Source organism: Pelecanus crispus, chromosome 6 (genome assembly GCF_030463565.1).
Source record: "Pelecanus crispus isolate bPelCri1 chromosome 6, bPelCri1.pri, whole genome shotgun sequence".
Classification (NCBI taxonomy): Eukaryota; Metazoa; Chordata; class Aves; order Pelecaniformes; family Pelecanidae; genus Pelecanus; species Pelecanus crispus.
In genome coordinates, this window is record NC_134648.1 from 49,986,473 (window position 1) to 50,012,871 (window position 26,399).

The following is a 26,399-nucleotide window of genomic DNA, read 5'->3' on the forward strand; positions in this document are numbered from 1 at the left end:
AAGGGAAGTGTTCAGTTTGAGGAAGCAGGCTTTTTGCATCCATGTGGCTAGCAGAAACACACTTTGAATCACAGGCAGGATGGAGGATTTGACAAGACAAGGAAACTGCTGGTGTCTCAGGAGATCTGCAGCGCTGGAGGAGCTTGTGCGGGTGGCGTGGAGTTTGAGACCCTGGGGAATGATAGGAGAGTGAGGTGCTTCACAAAGAGAGAGATGTTTTTAAAGCAGTTCATGCTCCTTACATTTTTTTCTCACTATTGTGCTTTTGTTGAGCTTCTCTGCTGGAGACCAAGTGTCCCAGTAAGTCCTCTGATCAGTTGCCGCAAATAGACCTGGAGTGTATTTTGCTTCCATCTGTTTGATTTGTTTGTGTGGGTGTGTTGCATGCCTTACAGCCAGGGCCTGTCCTCAGTAGTATTAAATATATCAGCAGGGAACAGGTAGCTGATGCTGTACTACTACCCATCCCAGCATAATGCTACAGTGACCTAAGCTGCATTTTCTGAAAGTTGCAAAACCTTTTCAAAATCTCAGTCAAAAAGGCCTAGGAACCTGTGGACGAGGGCTTAGACATATTTTCCCTGTTATAGAATATAAAACTGGAAGTGGCTAGCAGGGTGCTAATATGAGCCCTCGTTCTATGCAAGAGGGACAAATGTCTTACAAGTAATGTAAACAGGAATGTCATCAAGGAGATACATGAAATAATTGTTCTTCTGTATGCAGCGTTCATGAGACTTCATCTGAAGGACTGCATCCAGTCTGGGGCATGGCACTTCAAGAAAAATGTAGATATTTGGAAAAAAGTCTCCAGGAAACCAGCAATAATGAGCACAGTCTAAAACCCGTGGATCTCTAACGAACAACAAAGCAAATGTCCTTGTCTAGGGAGGAGGGTCATAGCAGAAGTCTTCATATATGTAAAAGATACATGTAAAGAGGAAGGAAATAATCTTTCTTCTATGATAGGACAAGCAACAACAGACGGTGATATCGTAGCTGAAAATGTGTGTGTGTGTGTATGTATATTATATACACAGATATATACAGGTTGCTAGGAAGGGAATGTTTAGAAGGCTGATAAATCAGGCCAGTTTTAAACTTTAAAACGAAACTTTACTGAACTCATTAATTAGCAACACACTTTAAGCTAATAGTTAATTCTCAATCATTATCATTAATTATTACTTCATATACAAAACTGCTAGTCTTTAACGTTTATGCCCTAAATTAACTGTGACTATACAGTACCATAAGGCTGATTCTCTATAACAGCTACTGTCCTTCATGGTCTTAGCTGCAGAAGGAGAAGAGGCGAGACGGATGAGAGAAGTTGGAAATTATGCTGACTTCTTGTCTTCTGTATCCAATTTCCTTTTTCATATCTGATGTTCTAATGCTACTTTCACTCTCCCAAAAGTGGGATCTTCAAGTGCTAACGGTGCTGCTTCTCTTGTTCTTTTTTCCCAGACATGCTTCTTGCGTATTCAGCAGGATGCCCTGCCTGTTTACATTCCTTATGCTTATCTTGTCCTTTGTTGCAACTTCTTGTTACTTGGATGCATCCTATGAGCAACTAACCATGTCTTGTTTGCTGGTTTGGTGGTCATCTTGCTCACATACTTAGTGAAATGCTTATATATACCATCACAGTATTGTAATATATTATATACTGCTGTTAGTTACAATATTTTAGCACATTTATATCTGGGCACAGGGAAAGCTAATATTAATTATATCCTGATTAATGTATTTGTAATATAGGTGTCACAAGCCGCTTCTTTGACTACAGCAGATGTGTGAAAAGAAAAAAAAAAATTAATTCCGTTGATAAAGTTGAGCACTAGTATATATTGCTTCCAGAGGCATTGATTCTTCATCATTGCAAGTTAGACAACATCACCAAGAATGCCTTGGCACAGAGAGATGGTCTAGATAGCCTCTTGAAGTTCCTGGCTGTGTTGTCTATTATGAGTCTAATTACTTGGAGGGAAAAAAATTCATTTCTACTGTGGTTGAGAGCAACTGGACTGTATACTGTGTACCACCCTGTGCAGGTTATGTAGCACAGGCACCGCATGTAGAAATGGCTGTTTCCTTTGGGTGAGGAAAAGGCCATCTAATGGTCTTATTGTTCTTAGCCAGTAAGTTGGTTTGCCACAGACAGTGCAGCATGGGCTCTTTCAGGGTTAAAAGCAGAAGAATTGTTCCCCACAGTGTCTTCTTTTGTCCTTCCAATTTTTTAGCTTTGGCTGCTCTGACCTTCTTTTTCTCTTCATCTTCTGCACGCTGACAAGGTATACATCTTAGGAAATTACACCTACCAGCAGCTCCCACACGAGCAGGCTTGGCCGCAGGAGACGTTTCACTCTTTGTCTGGCTGGCGGTGAGACACTTGTGTCATTGAAAGATTTTCCCCCTACATCTTTCTTTGCTTTTCTTTTAATTCTTTTTTTGATGGTCAGGAGACTACAGCAAGCACCAGTCACCTGGCAGTTATTGCTGCGAGATGAACAGGTGATTACAGGCAAAAGCCAGGCAAGATGATAGGTAGAAGAGAGAAGAGAAGCAGAGGGGAGCCTGTGAACAGTGTCTATTAGAGAGCTCGCTTTTCATTAGCACAGAAGCCGGTTTAAAGGAGCAAAAGCAACAGTTTTTCCAGCTTTTCTTTTCTGTGTCAGACAAGATTCCTTTGAGCGCAAAAGGAAAATAAAAGTCTCCTTTCGGGTCTCATGGGTAAAATTTAAAATAGTTCCCTATTTACCACAGCAGATATTTTAACTCTCTCTGTTCCCTGTCTCGTTCTACTTCAGCCTTTCAGGTACTGCTTGAGTTTTAGAACTCGGAGCTCTTCAAAAATAATTTCCCAGATCTTTCCTTCCACAGTAAGAATTCATTACATAAATGTTAGTTTTGCAGTGGTAATATTTGGCACTAGTGTGTAAGGTACTGGACTGGCAGACCTCTGAGATCTAAATCTAGATCTACAGAATAGATACAGCCAAGATGACAGTAGGTCACACGTCCTCCTCTGTGATCTGCTGGTGTGTCTAACCTCTTGTTGCTGTGAGAGTCGCTAAAGGTAAGGGATTGCAGCAGCGTGTTATCCGAGGCAAAGCTCACACCTAGGCTGGAAACAGGCAGTTCACCTTCACCTTAGACTTGCCAACACTGATTCCAACCATAAGGAGAGCAAGGTACACATAAATTTTTGTTTCCATAAACATAGTAGCTACTTGCATCCATAGTGTCAGTTGCTAGGAGTCATGCTAGAGATGAATTTGGCTCAACATAAAATCAGGCTTACGGCAAAGTTGGTTAGAAAGTCATCTACCTATAAGAGGGGGTTGTTATGAATGATGGAAATCAGCACATGCTACAGGTCACTACCATTTTATTCTCATATTCTTAGTGAAACACAGGTAGTAGAAGTACTGAAGTGTGAATTCTGTGACAGAAACATCAGAAAATTAAACCGTTGGGCTCCTTTCCTTCATTGGTGATTCAATAACTATCTAAGGTTGAGCACTGGGCAACCCTGATTTCTTCAAACTTGCCCAGTCTTCTGGTTTCTGTAACCTTTCTGAGTCTGAACAAAACTTTGCTAAAACATCACATGGCCTGAAATGATACGAGAAGTAGAAGCAAGTTCTGTTTCTCTGCCTGACAAGATTTGAGCAGCTGCCATTGAGCCCAGCTTCTACTGAGAGTAAAAGGGATAGATGCAGCTCCAGCCTTCCTGGAGGAAAGAGCTCTGCAGCGGCACAGGATCAGTTTTCTCTTGTGAGATGAGAGTCTGCCTGTCAGCACGCTGCTGACAGGCAGACTAGAGCCTGCTTAGCCCACTTTGATAAAGTACCCCAGGGGCAGGGATTTAAGTGTTTGAGAGACAAAAGGGGAGTTGGTGGGTACTTGAATAACAGGAGCATTTAGCATGTGCATTGAACACAAAGCACATTCATAATTACTGATCTGGTAGAGGGTCCGAAGTGTGAGAAGGATTTTGTCCTAATTTCTGAGGCAGCTTTAGGAGAGAGGATGCTTGCTGGTGTCCTGTGCAGGTAGCCAGGGGTATCTCTGCCGCACATTCAGCGAAGATTGAAAGGAGGCTTACAAGTTCAGGGCTGAAAGCAGCTGCACTAGCCGCTCCTGTGTGAAGCCACTATTGCCAGTATCTAAGCCTTTGCATTCTCTTAGGTTCACAGACTAGCAGACTTAAGACAAAACAAGTACTGTTTGCTCATAATCTGGTCCAACACTATCAAATCATGCCTTTCCAGCAAGTCTGTAAGCTCTCCGGGGAAGGGACTCTCTGCTTCTGTTAGTTTACATAGTGCTGAGTACACTGGATTGTCCTTTATACATTATCTAGTAAACAGGGCCAATTCTAACCTGTTATTGTCAATGTGCATTAGCAAATTCTGACTTTGCCTCTTTCCTGATTATAATTGATTAATGCTTATCAAAATGAGATATATTGCTGTATTTGTGTGTCCCCCACACACTTGTTCTTGCTTGTTTCCACTAACATAGGACTGTAGGTGTGAAATTTAAGAAAATATAAGTCTGAACTTTGCAAGATTTACGGCCCTTAAATTAGATGCTTGACAGAACTGAATTTGTGCCCCTCATCTTCTGTCAAAGCTCCCAGTGGTTACTGTTGCTTTTAGCTAACTTACTGCTAGCCCACGCTAACTGGTTGTAATCAGCTTGCATTTCTCTTCTCACAAATGAACATCAAGGGTCAGATCTCCCTTCACTGATGTCAATCCACTGGCTCTGTTGCATTTGCTCACCCTGACATGAAGGAAAACAAAACTAGGCTCCAAAGCTTCTGTGTTAGTTGCTTGTGGCAAACTGTGGTCCCTTGGAGCTGAGCTGAAAAGAGAATTAGACCTGCCCTATAAGACTGCTAACATGTGAGGCATATGCCTCAACATTTGTAGGTAACTGGACTTAGTGGATGCTAAAGGAAAGCACAGAAGCCCTGAGAATAGATTGCTCTATTTTTCAAAGGTACAGAATAAAACTGAGAAATACAGAGACTGCAGCAAGTTGGTTATATGCAGAAAAAGTACTGCATAGCAGCAGCTGTGTGTGTGGTCTTCAGCCCTGTCCTGGAGCAACCCTTTCCTTTCCCTCTGGATGAGCAGACACTGGTAATTCTTTGGCGCCGCTGGGTCTTACCTGCCTCTCGAGGCTGCCTGCAGAGAGGCGGTGATGACAAGGACAGTGGGGCACCAGGGACTAGTCTCAGAGCAGTTAATTCTGCCGGCAGTGCTGAGGAACTTACCAGCTTTTTGGTCACTGCTGTCTTCAGCAGTATTTGCAGTAGCTTGCTAAAGACAAAGGTGTCTATATGCCACTCATAAGCTCTCTACAGCATGCAATCCCCCCTGGTTTATTTTATTTTATTTTATTTAAGACTATTTTAAGATCATAAGGGGAACCTGTTCTCGCCCTCCTTCTTGTTCTTGGAAAAGTACATTAAAAAAAAAAAAAGAATGGGACTATTTTGAACCTTGAGAATAACAGTTCAGTCTGGGAAAAGCTGGGGTGACAAGTTGTTCTAGCTGACCTTATTCTCTTAACCTTATTATATAGCAATGCACGGGCTAATGCTGTACCTCGTTAGCCTCTACTGGGCGGAGCCAGAGCTGTCATCTCTCTGGCAGTCACCCTGTGTAGCTAAAAGCTAATGTAGATTCCCCTTTGGATCCAGTTTTAGAGATCTGTGATTTTAGAGCAGAACTGACTTTTTCAGTTCTGAGTGCAGCAAAGTAATTAACAGTTAAGATTTAATAGGAAATACAGGGAGAGTTGTACTTGCTGACATAAATAAGGTAGAGTACAAACTTTTCCCGGGCTTGAAGCCAACTAGCTCTCTTTCTGGGATCCTAAAACTCAGAAACAATTGCTTTATTATTTCTCATTTCTGCAGAATATGGTGGTCCTCTGCTCTTTTAGTAAAAGAAATAGCTATGTAAGAAATAAGACTACTTTTCTCGTATCTGTAGGGAGCAACTTACGATGGGAACCATTATCCTTTGAGGCACCCATCTCAGTTCTGAAGTTGCAAGGGCATTTGGAAAGATGTTTACCCAGATGAACGAAACTAACAGGAAAATAACAGTGCCTCTTTTGAAGTAAATCTGGTGGGAATAATGTTGTTGAAACTTCACTTCTGACTATAAACTTCCCCTTGCCACCCAAGAGGGGAAACTGCAATTGAAATCTGCCCTCTTCCTGCAGTGGTGCTGCTAAATAAATGAGTCACCTGTGAATTACAGGGCAGTAAATACATCCACCGACACCTAATAAAGCAAGGCAGGGTGAAGTTCCAGTACTTTACAGTGTCACCAGAACCCTATGATATATTTATAGCCAGCTTCCCATTTTTTTCCTTTTTTTAATTAATTTTATGTTGTACAGATTGGCTCTCTTGGCCTTTCTGCTTTTTGCCTAAGGTGGTTTACCCAATGGTTTGTAGCAAAGGAAGGTTGGTAGGCAGAACTTAGAGAGGACAACTCCTCAGCACAGGGACAACACACAGTAGCTCTCTGTTTCTCCTGTACAGGGGCTACCAGGCATTTTCTGTCTATGGCCAGGGCAGTTTGAAGTGATGCTCGTCTCCTTTGTATGTTCCCTGCACCTAAGCTGGTAACTCTGTATGTGGGGAAGGCATTGGTGGCAGAGCGAGCAAGCTGAGGAAAGGATCAGTGATTTGTTTTGGACCTAGGTAGTTTATTGCCCATTGAGGGCTCTGCCTCCTGCAGCAGCCCAAGAGGTGGCCTGCATGGACAGCAGCTCAGGTACAGAGAAGAGAAGAGGATGTGGTCTGTCAAACTGTTAAAGGGGAAGTAAGACCCCAAGGATGCTACCATAGTTTAGTCAACAAAGAAGGTCCCTCTTCTGTCTTTTCTCTTTCAGCAACAGGGCAGATAGTTGGAGGAAAGTGGCAAGGGGTGTATCTGTGCGGTTCCCCTGCTGTTCCCTCTAGAATTGTGCTTCCTAAAGTGCATCCATTTTCCCTGCAAATGAATGAGTTTTCCACCATTGCCTTCTGGCGAAGCAGCACTGAGTCTTCAATGTTTAGATCTGGAGTCCCATTTTAAGTGATCAAGCCTGTAATGTGTGATATATTCTGTCCTTTCTGTAATGCTGTAGCCAGAGAAAAAGAAAGTAAAATGATGGGAGGCAGATCTTTGTTGCATTCTCGATAACTAGTTGGGTATGAGATTTATTCAGAACAGATTTCCTGTATTTTACAAATAAACTATTCAGTGCTGTGTATTTAATACACATCCTTCCTCCTCTCCCCTAAATCAAGCCCCCTACAGTTTATCTACACAACAGATATTTCAGAATGCTTTGTCTATGGACTGGGTGAAAGTCAGGACTTCTGTGCTGAGGGATTCAAGGTGGATGCCAGCAACATCCTCATGGGTTGGCAGCCTTTCAAGAGTTATATGCCAGGTTATATTCCCACTCCTCTCCCAAGTACAATTAGGAGCATAGGAAGGCTTCATCTTGAAGATAGTATCCTTCTGGGCATCCTGACATATATATGGCAGCAACTCCAGTTTCCTCAACAAAACTCAGGGCCAGGAACTGTTGTCTTGCACAGATAAAACTGCTCTGTGCCCTGTGCATGGCACTGCAAATCTGCCAGCCAGCAGGCACCTGCACCACAGGTTACTCACCCCTGTCTCTGGCTGTGTGCCCCGTTGTGAGGAAGGCTGATATTCACATTTTAAGGCTAACAAATGGCCACCAAATCAGTCAAATGTTTATACTAACAGCATACACTGGTTAGGATGGAGAATCTCAGTGTCTGTTCTGTTCACTTCCCATGTCTATCACTCACTGGCTCAACGCCTCTGAGCCTCTGTTTCCTTATCTGCAGAACGGCAAAGTAATACCTAAAGCTGTTCAATGGCTTCATTAATAAAAGATTTTAAAGCACTATGAGATTCTTAGGTGGCAGATGTTGGATAAATTTGAAAGTAATATTCTTGCTTTCCAGCTTTACCATCTACAATCATTGATTAAACCCAGCAGAACACTGAAGTATTTCTGACCGCTCTAGCCCCTGATTTAGACCACTTAAACTATAACATAAGTTATTAGAAAATAAATTACAAGCATATCAGGCTCAGCTAGCAGTACTAGGTGTGCAACTCGGGCTGATCATTACAAGTTACTGACATGTTGTACCAAATCGAGATTGATGACCAAAAACATTGCATCTCTGCGTTAGGGAAATACTTATGAAACGAGTCAAGCAGGTTTTTGAGGCGCATGTGTGCACACCTACAAACGGATCTAGAGGGGGAAAACAAGGAAACTTACAGTCATAAACAATTTATTCTGGTTTGAATGAATAAATGAAGGAGAGGGAGGCAGTGCAGTGCAAGGTGAGTCCTGGGGCTGGCTGGCTTCTTTTCCAAAGCTCCTTATGGACTCCCTGAGTGATCCAGCATAAGTCACTTCACTTTTGATGCCTGGCTTCCCCAGTGTGGCTGGGGATTTTTGCCATGCAAATTGACAGGTAAGAAATTACTAGATAATGCTACCGCCTTTATTTATTAATTTATGGGCTGCAAACTCTGGCTGCATCCTCGCTCTCCGAGGTTTACGTGCAAATACACCTGTTTGGACTCAGCCTATTGTTGCAGGAGCATTAAAAAAAAAAAAAATTTATAAAAGCAGGATGGAGTTTTAATGAGGGCAGTCATGCCTGGTTCTCGCTAGTCTCCGGTGCAGCTGCGGCCGCAGGACGAGCGCCAGGACGGAGCGGCGCGGGGGGACGGTGTTAATTAAGCTCGTCCCTGTGGCACCGCGGAGGGCCGAGCCCCGGCTGCGCCCGCTCCCGCTCCCCGCCGCACGCGTCCCGCCGGGCTCCTGCCCCCGCGCCGGGCCGCCCCTGCACGGCAGAGCGGGACCGCGGCGGGAGAGGAGGTGCCCGTGGGAGGCGGGCACGTCCCGTCCCCGCACGGACAAGGTGGGCGCCGATCCCCGGAGGCTGCTCGGGGCGGGCAGCCGCCGCGGCCTCGCCCCCGCCCGTGGGCGCGGATGGGCGGGGGCGGATGCTGGGCACCGCTTCCCCGGGGCGGGGCGGGGCGCTCCCCTCCGCCAGGGCAGCGCTGGGAATTCCCGTGCGAACAGTTTTGGGGGTCCGGGGGTGTTTCCCGCTGCTGGCAGCAGCGACGGCGCCGTCGCCCACCGGCCCGACCCCTCCTCGCCCCGCGGGGCCGCGCCAGGGCCGGGCCGGGACCCCCCGCCGACGGGGCCGCGGGCGGCGAGCGCGTGTGTAAGGCACCGGCGCATGAATGGCGGGGGCGGTGCCGCCCCCGGCCCCGCCTCCCGCCGGAGCCAGCCAGTCCCTCTGCGGAGAGCTGCCGCCGCCCTCATTGGCTCGACGGGGCCGGGACATTTGCATACGGCTCGCCCATTCGTGGAGCCGCTTCCCCGGCCGCCCCAGCTGCGCTTCACCTGCGCCGCCGGGTTGCCCGCACTTGGGGCGCCGGCCGCCAGCACCCGCCCCCGGCTCCGCTCCGCTCCGCGCCCCGCTCCGCGCCCCGCCGGACCCGCGCCGCCGGCCCTCCGGCCGCTCCTCCGTGCTTGCCCGCCCGCCCGCCTGGGAAGACTTGTGCCGCCCTGCCCGGCTGCGCAGGGTTAATCGGCTTGAGCCCTCGGTCGCCTGGATCCGGTGGAAGGAGGATAACAATCCAGATCTTTGTGTGTGTGTGTGTGTGCGCGCCTAGCAGTTCTGCATTGCAACACTTGCTAGTGGAGAAGCAACAGAAACCCCCTGGAATTGGGATAAAAAAAAAAAAAATCAAAAATTTACCTGGGGTCTCTGGCTTTTTTCTTCGTTTTCGTTTTCAGTAGTCCCTCTCAGCTTAGTGAGAGACAGGGATCGCAGGCAGGGAAAAGTCCTCAAGGACCCCGTGATCCTGGAGGAACCTGATAAGTGCAAGCTCCAGGACCCTCGCGCTGACATGTGCGGCGTTCCTGCGCTCTCCTGGAGGCTCGGTACGGCCGCGGGGTTCCTGGCACAGTAGATCCAGCCCTGGGAAACGGCGCGTCTTATGTGTGGTTACTAACCTTCCCCCTTCCCTCCCCTTCCCTCCTAGCACACGCTCTCTCGCACAGACACATACTGTCTCTTTGCCTCTTGAACACACACGCACACCCTAGAGCCTCGGAAGCGACTCTCCTTTCTGCTAGCATGGGTCCCCTGGCATCATGAACCTTATCCTCTCTCCCTGGCTGGAATTCAGACTGCCTGTCTGTAGGTGCCCTGTGCCTTGACCATGCACCTGAGAATAGACCCCAGCATTTGCCCGGGACGCCGCCCCGCCTGGACCCTGTGGATGTGCTCCCTCTTTTGGGGATGTATCGTCAGCTCTGTGTGGAGTTCCTCTAACGTGGCTTCTTCTGCATCCTCTTCCTCGTCTGTATCTCAGGCTCAGTATGAGCATCACTTCCACGGCAGCAAGCACCACTCTGTGCCTATCTCTATCTACCGCTCCCCTGTCTCCCTCCGAGGAGGACACGGTGGGTTCCCACTCTTGTTTCTTTCTAACCTTTTTGCAGAGCAGCTGGAGCAGCAGAGAGGGAACAGAGAACGATGGCTGTGACTCCGGGGGAGGGGGGTCCTCCCAGCCCCTCGTATTTCCGCCGTTAGCTCCCCTCCCCATTAACCTCCTTTCCTCCCCTGCCCTCTCCCCGACCGGAGCTCAGGGCTGAGGACGGGCCGCTTCCAGACCCAACTTCCCCGGCCGGCGTGGTCCAGCGGGACGGAGGGTGGGGGCTGGCGGGGCCGGGGCGCGCTCGGGCCGCTCCATGCCCGGCGGCAGTGCCGGACACCTCGGGGCAGGCGGAGGGGCACCCGCTCCCATCCCGCTGGGGCTGGGGCTCCTCCGAGAGGGGATCGCTAAGTCCCTGGCTCCCGGTCCTAGCGGGAGTCGTAGCAGCTGACGTGGTCCTTGCAGCAGCTCATCTTCCCTGCCGGTCCCCCGGTCTTCCCGGGTGCCCCGCTGCGGGAGGGGGCTCGGGGGAGGCTCCGGCGGCGGCTTCTCCCCTGCCCTGCCTGCTCGCTCGCTCGCTCGCAGCCTTCCTTGGTGAAGTTGTCGGGTGGCTTGGGGCGTACAAAGGAAGAGGCGAGGTCTCCTTACCCCTGCTCCCGGCTCCCTGCTTGATGCCTGGCAGTGGCTTCCCGGGAAACCCAGGGGCAGGAAATAATAGGGAGTGGGCTTCCACTCTGGCAGCAAGGGAGAAGGGCAAGAGAGGGTCTGAGGGACGCCAGGGGGTGGGGACGGACCCGCCAGCATCCTGCCCCTGAAATGCTGAGCAATGCTCAGCAGCTGGACCAGCACTGCCTCTTGCCCAGCTCTCCTGAGTCTGCCCACCCTAAGAGGAGTTGGCCCAAGCCTGGATGATGTCGGGGCTCATCTCCACCTTCCCCTCTCCTCTGTCCCGTGTCCCTTGGCTTCTGCCTTCAGTCACATCAGCCGGGAGAGGTAGGCAGGCCAGGGCCTGGCCCTTTCCCTGCAGGGCTGCAGGTCAGGGTCAGGTCTGGCCAAGGTGTGTATCCCACAGCAGCTCTGCTCTGCCACCTTTTAGGCAAAGGTAGTGATATACTGGAAAGGCAACTAAAGTCTCTGCTATTGTACCTAGTTCTCTCCTCCTTCCTCCCAACTTGCTTTTCCTTTAGCTATTCCTGTTGGAAACTCTTTGGGGCAGGGACTGGCTGATCCTTCATATCCCTCACTTTAGCACAATAGGGACTCTCTCACATGGTCCTTGAGTATTGCTGCAAATAACAGGGCTCCTGCTGCTAATGATTAATAACCCATAACTGAGTTCCACTTGGGTGGTGCTTAACAGATGGTCTTGATGTCTGGCATAGCACTGGTTCCCTTCCCGTGTGGGGCCTGAATGTGTTTCTCCTGCTTTTTGGGGTGGATGTGAACTTTGGGGTAGAAGTGGGAGATTGATAGGCTGACAGAATACTGCCACTTGTGTCTGCAGAACTGGCTGTGGACCTCCAGCTCGACCCATTTCACCCAGCGCCATTTCGGTCCTGAGTCCTCGCCTCTGCAGCGTGGTGCTGTTCTGCAGTGCCCTGGGCTCCCCCCCTCCCACACTGCCAGAGCACAAGCAACCTGCCCTGCAGTGCTCCTAGCCACCCTCTTCCCACGCCTTCCAGCCGCTCTGCCAAAGCACCTCCTGCTAGCGCAGCCCTGCCCTGCTGGTGCTCAGTTGTGACCTGCAGCATCTGCCTCCTGGCTTTGTTCCTGAGCCCGTTCCCTCTCCAGTGCGCCTCAGCTCAGACCTGCAATACTGAGCTCCTTCTACAACTCTGCCAGTGTACTTATATCCTTAATTGGAGGTCCATCCCTCGCTGTGCTGTTTGAACTCTTCAGACTGCTCTGCTGGTCATCCGAGCGCTTATCCGTGACACTCCAGGTTTCAATATCCCTGTAACCCTGACACAGCCCTGCCAGCGCATCCTCCTATGCCTACTGCAGCCATGTCATGCGGCATTTCAACCAACCGTCCCAGGGCTCTCCCCTCCCTTCCCCTCTCCTTCCAAGCGGTCCTCTCCCTCATTTCTGACACTGGTTCTTCTTCTTCTAGTCCTGCACAGACGTGTTTCTGTAGCTGAGCACTCCTATGATGGAAGGGGATAGCAAAGTCTGGCTCATAGGTCACTTGTTAGGAAAGGAGAGAAGGATGTCACAAAATGTGATAGCGGCTAGCCTTGACGTAAAAGGCACACAGTAGTCTGCAGGAGAGTCCATAGTCTGTTTCCTGGTCAAGAAATGATAGTTCTTTTCTCCTTGATGACTTTTCCATCTGCCCTGAAAGACCAGCAAAGCCTCATTTAAGAGCCCTGAGCAAAAGCTGTTAGCAACTTCAGTGAAAGGCAGGCATTTTTTCTGTGTCCTCATTGCAGTAAGGAATCAAGGGAAATGGAGAACTTGGGGAGCTCAGGCTGGTACATAAGCCAGCCTGATTTTTTTTTTTTTTTTCCTTTCCTAATCATGCCATGTAGCAAAGCTGGCATGGAAACCCCCTTTGACCATGGGTAAGGGTGGGGGGAGCAGAGAGAGAGGAAAAAGAGACCACAAAACCAGCTGGTCTTGTAAACACACGTATGGTTTATTTTTGTGTTTTCTTTCACTGTTGCACGACAGAGGCTCTTGGAATTTGGATCCATGACAGTGTTGAGGAATCAGATCCCAGGGAGGCTGTGCACTCCCTGTGTTTCCTGGGATTTTGACTTTTTTTTTTTTTTTTTTTTTGCTAGAGGGAAATAAAAAATGCATTCTGACTCCTGCCCTACTTGGTGGCTACAGTCATACTGGTTTCAGAAAGAATCAGGTCAGGATCCTGGCCACCCTGCTGTGTTGCTTCCCCATCCTGCAGTGCTGACCACTGGGGCTTAGTCTTGTATTTAACCGTATTTTCCTTTTTTCTTCTACATCCCAGTGGATTTCAATCTGTTTGAAGAAGCAGATTAGTATCTAGTACAGAGGAAAAGTAAATGTCTCACAAGCAGTGAACACTTCTTTGGTGTCTGTGCTTAGTGCTCCTTTAAAATCAGTGGAAAACCTTCTTGTGGCTTAACTTGAACAGGACTGGGCCCAGATCTGGTAGTCGTTACCCTGCTGGTGTTATGAGAGTTAATTCTGAAATCACCGAGCTGGTGTTTTCCGGTAGTTGATCTGCAACCTGCAAATGTAAAACTTGGCACAGCACATCTTCTCAAGGAGAAGGTCTTTGTAACAGGTTTACCTCCCTGTCAGCAGGGGAGTGAGCCTGGCCAGGTAGGGGACTTAGGCAAGTCAGGAGAAATCTTTTTTTTTCCATGTGAGGACCTTCCTAGACTGGCAGAATCTTTCTCCCTGAACAATAGGAAGGGAAAGCCATGATTCCTCTTTGTTTCACTAAGGGCTTGTGGGACAGAGGGAGGAAGAAAATCCAACCATGGAACAAAGTTGGGGCTGTGTTTATTGAAACTCCACATGTGCTGAATCCTCCTGTCTCCCCTTAGCTATTTAACACCCTGCTGGGTCAGCTGCTTTACCAGAGCCTGCAGCAGTGGCTTCACAGCCCCTCTTTCCACACACTCATCGCCTCAGCTGATGAATAATGCATGCCTCCGTTTGACAGATAAAATGAAGAGATTTGCACGTTTTGTCTTAGTGATGAATTAATTAATTTGGTTTCTCCTTTTCTCCTCCAGCTGTTTTTTCTCTGGCTCTCCTTAATGGATGGGGAGCAGGGGTGCACAAAGGCAACGTGTGATGCCTCGTGCAGATTGCCCTTGCCTTCAGATTTCTGCTGTGCAGGGGTAGCTATGGGAGCAATGGTGGGCGTGAGGGCATTTCTTTTTTGGTTTTCGCTTTGTGGGGACTAGGCTTACTCAGGCTGTTGCACAAGTCACAGCAAATACTGAAGGCTTGTCATGAGGACTAGCAGTGAGCAGTCACCAGATCTTGTATGTGTAACCCTCAGGCCTTAGTCAATTCTTAGAAGTTCTGTCATTTATATGAAGCATTTCCATCTCTTATGTCTTTTTTAAAATTAGCAAATGAGAATGAATGCTTGGACAAATCAAGAGAGTGTTTCCATAAAATGGGCAGGTTTTGTGCAAACCAGTGTCAAAGCTTGCCCCACACAGCTATGACAGTGTACCCTCTTTATAATACATGTCATACTCCTTGCTGCCTCTCCAGTGTGACCTATTCCTCATCTCAAGTGTCTTTGTTACTGCAATCCTGCCTTTTCTATAAAATAGAAAGCTAATTCCCAGTCCTTGGCATTACCTGTTCCCCAGTACCAAGCAGGACCTTCCCTGTTCCTCCATCATCAGGAAATTACTTTGAGCAAGGGTTGGTAGCTTTAACAAAAGGGAAAAAAATCATTCTATACAGAGGAGTCAGTGATCCAGTAAAATTAACTTCATTCAGAGCTGAAATTAGGGTTGCAGTTAAGTTCTGCAAAGGGGAAAAGCTAGAAGTCCGTCTACTTTCTGTGGCTTGCCTCTAGTCTCTTATCAACAATGAAGCCTAATTTTTTTTGCAAAGACTAGTGATTCTGTATGCCTGAATGTTTACGTTCCCTTCCTCAGGGATGTTAACAATGACTAACATTTTTAAGGAAAGGTGAAGTCTGCTTAAATTGTCTCAAGCTGGCTATCCAGAAATCTAAGCATCCAAACTCACTAGTCCCTTGTAATCTTGATTAAATGATCATAGCTGAGCTTTGCCCCCCTGTGCTGAGTCTCTGTAGCTCTTCTGAGAAAGCACAGCATTCAGTAGTTGAACACAGGAAAATTCTGGTATACACGAAGGCTGTTTCCCTCAAAATGAGGTTACTATTTGACTTACTCTTTGCATACTTTTATATGAAACAGTTTCTGATCAGGTGCTTTGACTTGTCATTCTGTGCAGAGTATTAACTGTTCCCAACTTGGAATAGCTTGCGTTGATCTGCAAAATTGAAGCTTAAGTCTGTTCACCTGGTACTTGATCCTGGAAGATCCCAGTGATCTTATGAGATCTGGAACATGAGAAACCTAATGTTATTGTTGAACCCTGTCATTCTGATTTAATATATGTCTCTGTGCTCTTTGAAACATTGCTCAGACCCATGCTGCTGAAGGCACAGTCTCCTAAGATATGTGTTTTAAAAAAATGTCTTCTGATAGCTACTTTGTGCTTGCTCAGTATCTCATAGCACATTTTGCAAAAGTGGAAATGCTAGTCCTGAGTCAGAATTAGATTAGGGCTTTCTTCCTCCTTATATTTCCTTTGCAGTTTAGACTGGAGAGAGGTTTCTTCTTCTCTTTATCATTTCTGCATTTGGGTAATATAGCCCTGACTTGTCAAGCAACTGCCACATTCTACTGCAGAGGTGACTGCATTTCAAAGACAGATGAAGGATCCTGCTGTATGCTTTGTATAGGCATTGAAGTTGTAAAGAATACTGGGTTATGTGACACAAGCTACGCAGTCAGAATGCTGCAGAATGAGAATGGTACTTTTTATAATATTTCTACATTTAAAAAATGGAAGACATTTTTCTTAGAAATACAGGCCAATTTTCCTTGGAGTTTTTTTTTTTCTTTCTCTTTTTTTGGCATGGCATGAAAATACATGCTTGAACAATGTTATGATAGTCCCTGGGTTATTATATACTGTGCTGTTGGAAGCTCCAAATTCCTTACACAGGTCTTACTAGAAGCAGGAGAAAGTACCTAGGTCATGTAAGGTGGGAATAGTGACAAGAATGGGAGTACCCAGCTGGCGGCGGGGAAGTTCCATGGTTTGCCATACAGAAGGTTACCGAATAAAGAGCTGGAGCTTCTAAGTGCAAGGAACAGAAGTTTTGTATGGGAAGTACACAAGATGACCATTCTTCTATTTTCTCCATTTCCATGTGCTGTGCGTTAAGAAGACCTGCTGTCTGTGTAGTTGCCCAGGATGACAGTCCTGTGCTGGTTGGCAGACATTTTGTGGTTTAGCATTTTTGTTGTTCTGGTGGGCTTTGATAACTATGAAATGTCACTTGCACTAGAGAGAAAAAGCTTATTTTCATGTCTGCTGTGTAACCTCTGCACATAAGATGACACGCTGTTGACCAGTGGCTCCGATTTGTTGTATGACCTTGGTGAAACATTACCTTTCTGACTTGTTTTCTTCATGTGTGAAATTAAGAGAAAACCATTTATCTCCTAGGTGAGGTGAGCTGTCCTGGTGCACCTGTGTGCTTTGAGGTCCCTGTCAGGGAGCCACAGAAGTATATAAATTCCTAACAGTCCTCTTGGGCTTTAGGTGTCAGAGCAACTTAAAAGAGCAGCCTGCTTCAATCTCTCCTTGAAGGACAAGCAAGACACCTTCAAATTCTGGACATAGATCCCAGCAGCATTTTGTCATAGAATCATAGAATGCTTTGGGTTGGAAGGGACCTTTAGAGGTCACCTAGCCCAACCCCCCTGCAGTAAGCAGGGACAGCTTTAACCAGATCAGGTTGCTCAGAGCCCCGTCCAACCTGACCTTGAATGTTTCTAGGGATGGGGCCTCCACTACCTCTCTGGGCAACCTGTTCCAGTGCTTCACCACCCTCATTGTAAAAAATTTCTTCCTTATATCCAGTCTAAATCTATTCTTCCTTAGTTTAAAACCATTACACCTTGTCCTGTCACAACAGGCCTTGCTAAAAAGATTGCCCCCGTCCTTCCTATAGGCCCCCTTTAAGTACTGAAAGGCCACAATGGCTTTAAAGGCTGGACAGATTCTAGGGCCAAATGCCAGCGCTGGTGTTTCTGACGGAGCAGAAGAGGATTTTGGCTGGAGTGGTGGCTGTGCCGAGTTCCAGGCAGCTGCTGGAGCCAGGGACATGTGATGCACCACAGCTCCCTCGACACTCTTGCAAATTACTTGTCTTGCACTCTGTGTGTGTGTGTGTTGTTTTTGCACATTAAAACATAACTACTTATACCCCTGAGTGACTTTTCCCCAAACTATGAATTTAAAGTCCTTCCGACACTGTCTTTTAGAATTTGAATATAATTATAAGCTTTGAGTGTAAATTGTGGTTTTTGCTACTAAAGAAACTAGTGGAAATGATCTGCCTGTTCCTGTAGTTTACAGATTATACGCTTTAGATCTGGGGATGTATATTTAGGCTGCTTTTCTGTATGGTGTATTAAAATGAAAACTAAGTTGGTGTGAGCTATAGTGGTTGCTAAGCATGAATAGCAAGTTTATAAAGGACATTAATAAATTGATCCAGTGCTAAGGTTTACTTTATCATCTCTTAGTTTTGCACCTTCCATCTCTTTGCATTCTTGATAATGGAGAACAGGGAAGTGGAAAGCATTTCAGTCTGTAGAGGGCCTTGTGTCTGCAGAAGCTCAAGGGACAGGGTGAATGAATCAGAAAGATGTAAGATGTTGCTAAAAAAAGACCCTTTGCTTATTCTGTGAATACGACATGGGAAAGAATCAGGGAAGACTTTGTTTTCTAGAGGGCTCAGGCAAAGAGTACCATCAGGCTGACTCGCCTATTTAGTCAACAGGCCAGGCTCCATTGAATAACTGCAGAGTAAATCCATCTCCATGCCACCCTGGGAACATGGTTTTGAATTTAGAACAAATTCAGCATATCTACATTAAGCAGATCAAATTATTGGAAGCGGAGAGGAGGTGGTTTGGGTTTTTTCCAACAGTTTGATTTTTAACATTATGCTGGATAATGTCAACTGATTGGACATGTTTGGTGAACCCTTTGGTTCTTTGCTCATCTGCTGCACTGCCCAGTGAGGATCTTCATGACTCCCTGCCGCAGCTGGATCCTGAAGTTACAGCAGCTTGCTGCTCCTGCTCCAGCTGGTTTGCTTAATGGCCCCAGCCAGTGGAGATGTTACAGAGATGATGTCTAGAAACATTTCTATCTAGCTGGTTCTGCAGGTTTGCTGTTTCAGCTACCAGATGCTTCAGTGCACAAATGTCCTCCACCACTGGTGAAAGCTTCAAACTGTAACATGAGGGCAAAGCAGCAAAGTATGGAAATTTCCCAAATAACGTTGGGAAGGCAGTTATGGGGTGGTTAAGGGAGAGAACACACAGTAGACAACTTTGTATCAAGCACACTGGTCATTAACAGTGTTTCTCTTTATCTCACCTAAAGAGCATACATAAACAAGGCTTTAGAGAAGCCAAGTCTGCCAGTGTTTTATTAACATTGGAAGCTTTCAGCACTGCTCATTTTGTCAAGCAGGAAAACTGGCTGCTTAAGCATGTACATGTGCTAGCAAATGTTGCAAGATCATTTGAGATCTGCCTGCCTTCTGGAGGGCAAGTGAATGTGTTTGACTAAAACAAGAATTGACCTGAAATTGTTAAAAAAATGCAAGGATTTCAAAAGAAAAGAATTTAAAAAAAAAAGACCTGATTCATTTTGATTCAGTTACTATGCTGCCTGGACTATACATAGAAAATGGGTTCTGCCAAGGTCTCCACTTGGCTGTGTACTCTGGAAAGATTCTCACTGTTTGGTTGAACACTCAGGAATCCCTGTGTTTATTGGATTAAAACCCGCTGAGTTTCTTGTGCTTCATCTTTTGTAACTTTCCTGAGTTACGGTGATCATCTGAGACAGTTTCACTCCAAAGACTATTGGAGCTTGTAGTTATATAGAGACATTGTCTGGCCTACAAGCACTGTGGGTCTTTTAGTATCTGGTGAGGTGAAAGTGGAAACAGTAGGTAAAAGACTGATGTTTTCCTCTTTCCTTTGTTTGTTCTTCTTGATTTACTTTTCTAATGGTAGCCCATCTTAGCTTTTCTCAGATTCTGATTATGCTACGGATAATTATGATGTCCTGGGCTTTCGCAGAAGAGTTTGTCCTTCACTGATGTCCACTGAGTGCAGTGTTTAGGAATGCTGGTGGCCTGGACAGGGCCTAGAGAAATCTTAAGTTTATGTGGCCTACATCTAGTCATCTGCTTCTGTAACCTCTCCGTAGGATTGCAGGAGGACCCCGTGCTCCGCCAATATCATCTTTTCTTTGCAGTTAAGTAATGAATGCCAAAGCTATTCCAAGTTTCCCTGATCTTGCTCCCCTGTCTGCAGTCCAGCATATTTCCGTCAGTGTAGGTTTGCAAGATACTGATGGCTTTGAATGCCTTTTCACTTTTTATTATCTCACCACGGAGTCTGTTCTCCTTCCTGTGCCCTCATGCATTCAAAGGCAGTTCATTAGAGGCAAGGAAAAGGCAAAGAAATTAATTTTCCTTGAGAAATGTATTCAGCACCTTATACAGGCTTGAAGAAGAGAAACAGCAGAGAATTCTTACTATCTTCTTTTCAAACTTTTTTTTTTCTATGGAGAATCTGGAGAAAAAAAGTCTGTGCGCTGCAAGCATCCCTTTACCTGGTGACTTCCTTTTCTGACACTAGGCGCTACGAGCACACCAGGCTTGCAGTAGACTGGAACAGAGTAAGGTGATGGGGGTGCCTGTCCTCCAGAATTTATGTTCCTTGGCTTAGGAAAAAAAGAATAAGTCCTGTAACTGAAGATCAGAGTGACAAATTCTGCTCAGATGAATGCTAGAAGTGTATAGCTAAGCTTATTTTGTTTCAGGTAATTGTTATTCCATACAGGTTGTTTTCTACTTAACAAGCCATAGACTCAGGCTACTTTTCCTGGCCCAGGCATTAGGAAACTATACACTGGCAAAATGACCAGCCTCCCCTACTGGACTAATTAATACTTGATAGCTGATTTACAGAAATGGTGAAAACCTTTTGTGCATTCCTTGGTGAGAACTTTCGCCATTGATGTCAGTGAAGCCATATCCCACTTGCCAATGGGCAATGCTAAAGAGGTTTTTCCTCAGCAGCAACACTGAGCAGAACTGAGGACAAGAACCCCCAGACTTTTTCTCTAGCTCTGCCACTGGCTTACCTTGACATACTGGATGGTGAATTTTAGGGGCACGTCATCTTAGGGGCAGGTGTTTCAGTTTCCCTATGCTGTAGTGCAGAAATGGGATGAGTATTTAAAATCTCTTCAGATCCTGACATAACCCATCTGAAAGGAAAAGCACTATATTGTTATTGTTCTTTTCCAACATACTGGAAAGATATTTTCGAATTTCAGCCAGATTATTTGGTCCTTTGAATTTAGGGACCATCACAGCGCTATGGCTCCTGGTACTGTCTTGGGATGCAGTCCTGGGAATTGATCCCTGTAATGCCCTGAGAAGGACTGGTGCCTTTTTATGCAGCTAGTTCTGCAAAGAAATTTTGATCCTCACCTCATGAATACACTGTCACAAGAAATAGGGAATGCCTGGACTGCATGGTTAAATGCAGTGTTTTGTTTCAGTCATTTCTTTCCGAGAGCGAGTGATTCTCTGCTGCTGGTGATGGTTTCATTTACTGCTTCAAGGAGCATTACGGACATACATTTCTCTTTGCTGGTTCCAGAAATCTGGGGGCATTTTTTACACCAGTGACCCAAAGAGCTGACCACATCACTTCAGCCTCTACTTTCAGTGTCCCTGTTCACTGTCTTCTGCTTCTGTCACAAGTTAGAGTTTGTCTGCAACTGTTCAATCAATTCATTTGACCAAAAATTGTGAACAAAAATTACCAAGGTGATTTCAGCTAGTGAGGGAAAGAAGAAGGGAGGGACAGTAGAGAAGGAAAATGGAAATTAAGCTGAAGTGTAAATCAGTCAAGGGTACAATTTCCATTCTTTCTCTTTGATCAAAAGCAAAGGAGGCAAGTATTATCAGAAGAACCATTAAAGATCCAAGTAGTTTTCAACAAAAGGCATGGACAATTTGAAGCTGGAGGAAAAAATACACTAAAGAAACAGGAAAGGAAGGAGCAGTATCAGAGCTCAGCAGCAGAGCTGACCTGTTGGCTCCTCTTGATCTGAGCTGAGGAGGTTCAGGGTACTCTGCGGAAGGCTGTAGGGTCTGCAACTTGCCCACCAGAGCCCCATGCTGCTGATGGTCAATTTACAGTGGTCTTTTAGCCGCACTTTTTGACCTTGGACCTAGACTTCAAAGTATTCCATATGTTTTTACAAGTCCAGTTACAGTGGTGACTGAAATACCCATTTAGCTTTTTTTTTTTTTTTTTTTTTTAGCATTGCCTGTGTTCTTGGAAGTCTTATTGCTAATATCTAGCACAAGACATGAATACATTTAGCTTATTGCCTACCCATCTAAAGAGTCAAGGCACTTTTTAAAAAAAACTTTTTCTGTGGAGGGAGAAAGGGTGGACTCTGCTGCTGCTTAGCATAGGAGGAGCTACACAATGCTTTATGTGTATTACTAAGAAGGTCACTGGGACAAGCCCAGGTAAAGGCTGGGCTGTACTGCAGTCTGCAGTGGTGCCTCGGGGTGTGTGCTTGCCCTGCCTGTGCTCCCCTGTTACACAGCAGGAGACAAAGAGGAGCAGTTTGTTCAAATGCAGTGTCTGAACAGTGGGCATTTTTGTCGGGGCACCCCTGCCTGTGTACGTAGGGATATGTGTAGTATTTCTTTTCAGGGAAACTTGCTTCTCTTCAGAAGCAGTATCTGGTTTTTACGTTTCTGCTGAGGTTTAGGATTATGCGTAATTCATGTCTGTAGGGAAGCTGAGTTTAGATTCAAGAAAAGGCTAGGGGCTGTGTGTGGAGACTACTGCCCTCCGAATACTGAGTAAAGACAAAGCAGTCATATCCGCAGGAGCTCTCTGTTTCTTCTTTTATCCCATTTCACAGCCTAAGCAACCATCCTACAGCAACCCTTTTCTGTAACCTTTCTGGGCTTCTTGGATTCAAGGGCACCTTCTTGAGAGGCCGATTCAGTCCCTGGCCTTCATGTAGCTGAATTCAACCATGTTTACAGAAGTTCTAGTTAGTCAAGAAGTTTAAAATATGGCAACAGAGTCCCTGATGTGATATGACAATGCAATGTCATCATTTTATGGTGCCGTGCTATTGGTTTCTAATTATTTATAAAATAAAATATTTATAATGGAAATAATTATAAAATTAAATAATTACTATTACTTATATAATCCTCAAACAAAAAACCAAAAAAGCAGTGGATGGCTCTTGTAAAAGACAAGATTTCAGTTATCTTTGCTGTTTACATCATCCTTGCTCTGCATGTCTTGGAATTAATCACAGAACAACAGTGCAGTCGTTCCAAAAGAATTTGTAAGGTTTTAGGATCCTGCCATAAAAACGTAGGCTCTATAAATTCACAGACAAGATTGTACTATTAGAAAATCATCTGGAGTCTTTTAGTCTACAGTCTTGTAGGCTACAGTCTTAGAGTAGCAAAAAATCAGGAACTAAAAAAGATTTTTCGTTCAAATTACAGTTGAGTCATGGATTCTGTCAGTAATCTCTGAGGACAAGGCTTGGAAAGCGTATGAGTGAATGTAGAAATTCACTGATAAAGAAATCCTGCATTAGAGTTGAGGTAAGAAAGGGACTAAACTGTCCCAGAATGCTGAGCTGCAGATAAACTCACAGTACAATCAATGATATGTCAGCACCAATTTTGGTTAGATGTTGATACACAATTAGAAGAGACATATCCAACCTGAAGGAAGAAATTAATCACAGAAGATGATAAGAATTTCCATACACATTGGTCCATCTGGTCTGATATTTTGTCTCTGGCTGTGGCCAGTGCCAGGTGCTACAGATGGATGCAAATAACCTCTTTGATAGGTTTAATTGTATATCCCAGGAGAGGGTTGTGGTTTTTTTCCTTGACCTCGCAAATGGTCATCACCTTATGCTGTAAAGAACTGAGGAGACTCGTTGCAGTTTTATCCTAGTTATAATAATTTCACATGCCGTTCTTTATTAATAAGTCTGTTTCTTATGCTAACTTTTTGCTTAGCTATTTTTACATTGCTATCTCAGAGCATTTTATGTAGCTTCTTAGAGCATCACAGCACTGCTAGAGGGCAAGCAACCAGTTTTTGTGTTTCTTGTTCTAAGATGAGAAAATGGGGCATGGAGAGGGAAAGCAGTTTGCTGAGTCAGAAACTGTTGCCACATTTAAACAGCCTGAGTTCTGTTGAAGTCCCTGGGTTTACTGCTTTCTGTCACTTCACTCCAGGCCATCAGAGTGCCTAATTAATAGGCTTCGGATAACAGAGTTTAGGCTATCTGGATGCAGCTGTGCACGAAGTCAAACCTGACAGACCAACCTGGCACTGGTGACATCTGGTCCACTGCACCTTTCGCATTGCTTTTACTTGGTGGCATGCTGTGTTTCTGTCTAGGATTTATTCACAGAAATATGTGCACAGGGGAAGGAGGCACATGCATAGTTAGTCTGACACTACCAAGAAGTGTTGACCGTCACGGTTAATCCATTCATGTACCCCAAGTCTAATGTCTCTCAAATACTTATGGTTTACTGTTTATGGGCAGATTGTTGGTACGGTGCATGTGCATCGTGTCTTCCTGGAATATTTGGCTCACTGAACATGTATTATAGCATTGACCTGTGCATAAGTACTGGAAAACTGAATGTCCAGAAATGCCAGACACATGTATGCAACCCTCCAGCTTCCTTAGATGGCATTTCCAGGTAGAAGAACAAGACATATTTGGGGAAATATGTGCATACAGCAGCCATACCTCTTTCTCTTCCTAATAGTGACCCTCATCAGGGACTTCTGAGAACTGGAAATACAATGTGTGTGTGCGAGGGAGAGAGACTACACATCGCTTTGCAGAAAAGCTGGATTTGTGTGCATTTATGTGTAGTAAAAACAGCCTCAGCCACGCTAAATGCTGCCAGAAATGTTTTCTCTTCTGCCTCCAAACTGCATAGACATTAAGCCTGTTGTGTCCACTTTCAGACAGCAGCTGCCACATACTCACCATGTTTCAGTTACAGTCTATGGTGCACAGAAGTCCTTTCTATTCAGTGTTTTCATCTAAACTAATGTAAGCCTCCCAAAGAGCAGCTTTCAGATAATATCCCACAGGGGAAGAGGTAGAGTGGTCTAAGCAAGGAATATGGAAGCACCAGCTTCTGGATATGGGTCCTGTTTTTACCCTTCTGCTATAGCTCTAGACAAATCAGAGCTTCACTTCTGCACGCTCTAAACTCCCAGGTGGTAATGGGGAGTTGAAACGCTTGCTTATTCCCTAGAGGCTTGGGAGGCATAACCAGCCTGATCTTACTTCTGCCATTACAAATCAGAAGACATTTGGCATCAAGACAGAGTCTGTTGTGCTGGCACCACGCTCCCAGTGGGCTAGAGGTCACGTCAGTTCCCTTGCTGGCACAGTCTGTACCTGCATATCTTAAGAGGTAGCTCTGACCTGTGGATCCCAGTTTCAGCCTCGGCTGTGGTAGTGTGCAGAGCATTCATGTACGTTGTGCCAACCCGGGATGAAAATCTTTATTGATCTCTTGTATTTGTTTAGCAGTTGGTAGACTCAGCAACAGAAAAGGGGTGCCAGGCAACTTATGGCCTGGGCAGAAAGAACTTCCTTCTGTTGTTGTAACTTGTGATGCAAGTAGAGTAGGGTACAGAGAATGAAGAGCTGTGCCATCTAGTTTATTCAAGATTTCTTTTTTTTCCATTTATGATATGGGACAAAACCCCAAAATGTTGAAAATGTTAGGCTGGCTGTTCCAAGGAATTTAGAGAGGGTCAGTCCAAGTATCTTCTTTCAACAGCTACTGCTCAAGGGAGATAGATCATATCTCTATGTGAAACATCCAAGCACCTGATGCAAAATAACAATAACACAACCCTTTCTCTATGCACAAACACACCCATTGTATACGCTTGCTTATGACTTAACACCATGTGCAGGAACTTAAAGAGAAAACCATTAAACTTTTATAAGAAAAAATAACATAATTAAAAGATGTTTTCCCAAAACTCTTTCCTTCCCTAAAATGCCTGTAGCCCTCAGACTACTTCTGCAGCAACCTTGCCAAATTCGTCACCAGAAACAAAATTCATTCAATGAAACCAAACCACAGATAGCCTGGTTTCTATAGTCACCATAGTAAAAAGTCACTCACAATAAAACCATCCAAAGCCTTGGATTTAACACATGCATGGTCCAGAATATGGACCAATGCTGCAAAGTCATCCAGTGCTGCAAAGGCCCTCATGGAACTGCAGCTGGTGAGACCAGAAGCCTGCTGTGTACACTAGTGAACTCACACAGACACTCAGTAAATGGAAACATCCAGTTAACAGTGGGAGAACATTTTTCACATATAACCACTCTAACCTATCAGCCCTGATCCTCAAGGGAGTCCTTCAAAACAGTTTCAAAGGAAGATCTTAGAAACTAAAACTTGCAACTGTTAGACTCTAAAATCAAGGGCTCAGTATAGCAATATTGATTTATAGTATGTTGTATTTCTTCTTACACCCTGCTGCCTGTGAACTCCTTCATGTCCTATAGGCAATAATTAGTCCTCTCTCTCACTGAGGGTGAGAGCATATTACTATTGCTAGTACCACTCCCCAAGGATCTACAGGTAGCAGTAACCTGTTCCCTCAAAATGACTAATTTATTAGATAACAATGTTAAATTCAGAGCTATTGGTCTAAACCTGTATGTAGCTTTGAAAACAGCTGTTACACTTTTAGATCTGAATAGGGTTTATGTTCCTTATGTTTTGTATTTTATCTTTCTATACCGGTTGGTCTACTAAAGGCAAATCCTGCTCATTTATATCCTTTGATCATCATGGGTATAACAACATCAGTACAAGAGTTTCAATCTTTGACATTTTTTAACTTCATTAAGTATTTATTTATGAAGCTTTCCAAACAAAACATGTTTTTAAAGAAACTTGAAGCCTTATTGCTA

At 45.4% G+C, this 26,399-nt stretch overlaps 1 protein-coding gene across 30 annotated transcripts in view; it reads left to right on the top strand.

The window, feature by feature from the left end:
• NRXN3 (neurexin 3) overlaps nt 1-26,399 on the top strand; it is a 1,006,895-nt gene that overhangs the window by 602,049 nt on the left and 378,447 nt on the right. For 5 of the 30 annotated variants that reach the window (XM_075711886.1, XM_075711883.1, XM_075711884.1 and 2 more), the window contains exon 1: nt 10,320-10,563. The exons of the other annotated variants lie outside the window; for them this stretch is intronic. In XM_075711886.1, coding sequence (XP_075568001.1) covers nt 10,320-10,563 — 244 coding nt within the window. Of the gene's footprint in view, nt 1-10,319; nt 10,564-26,399 lie in introns of those variants that run through there. 30 annotated transcript variants of the gene reach the window in all.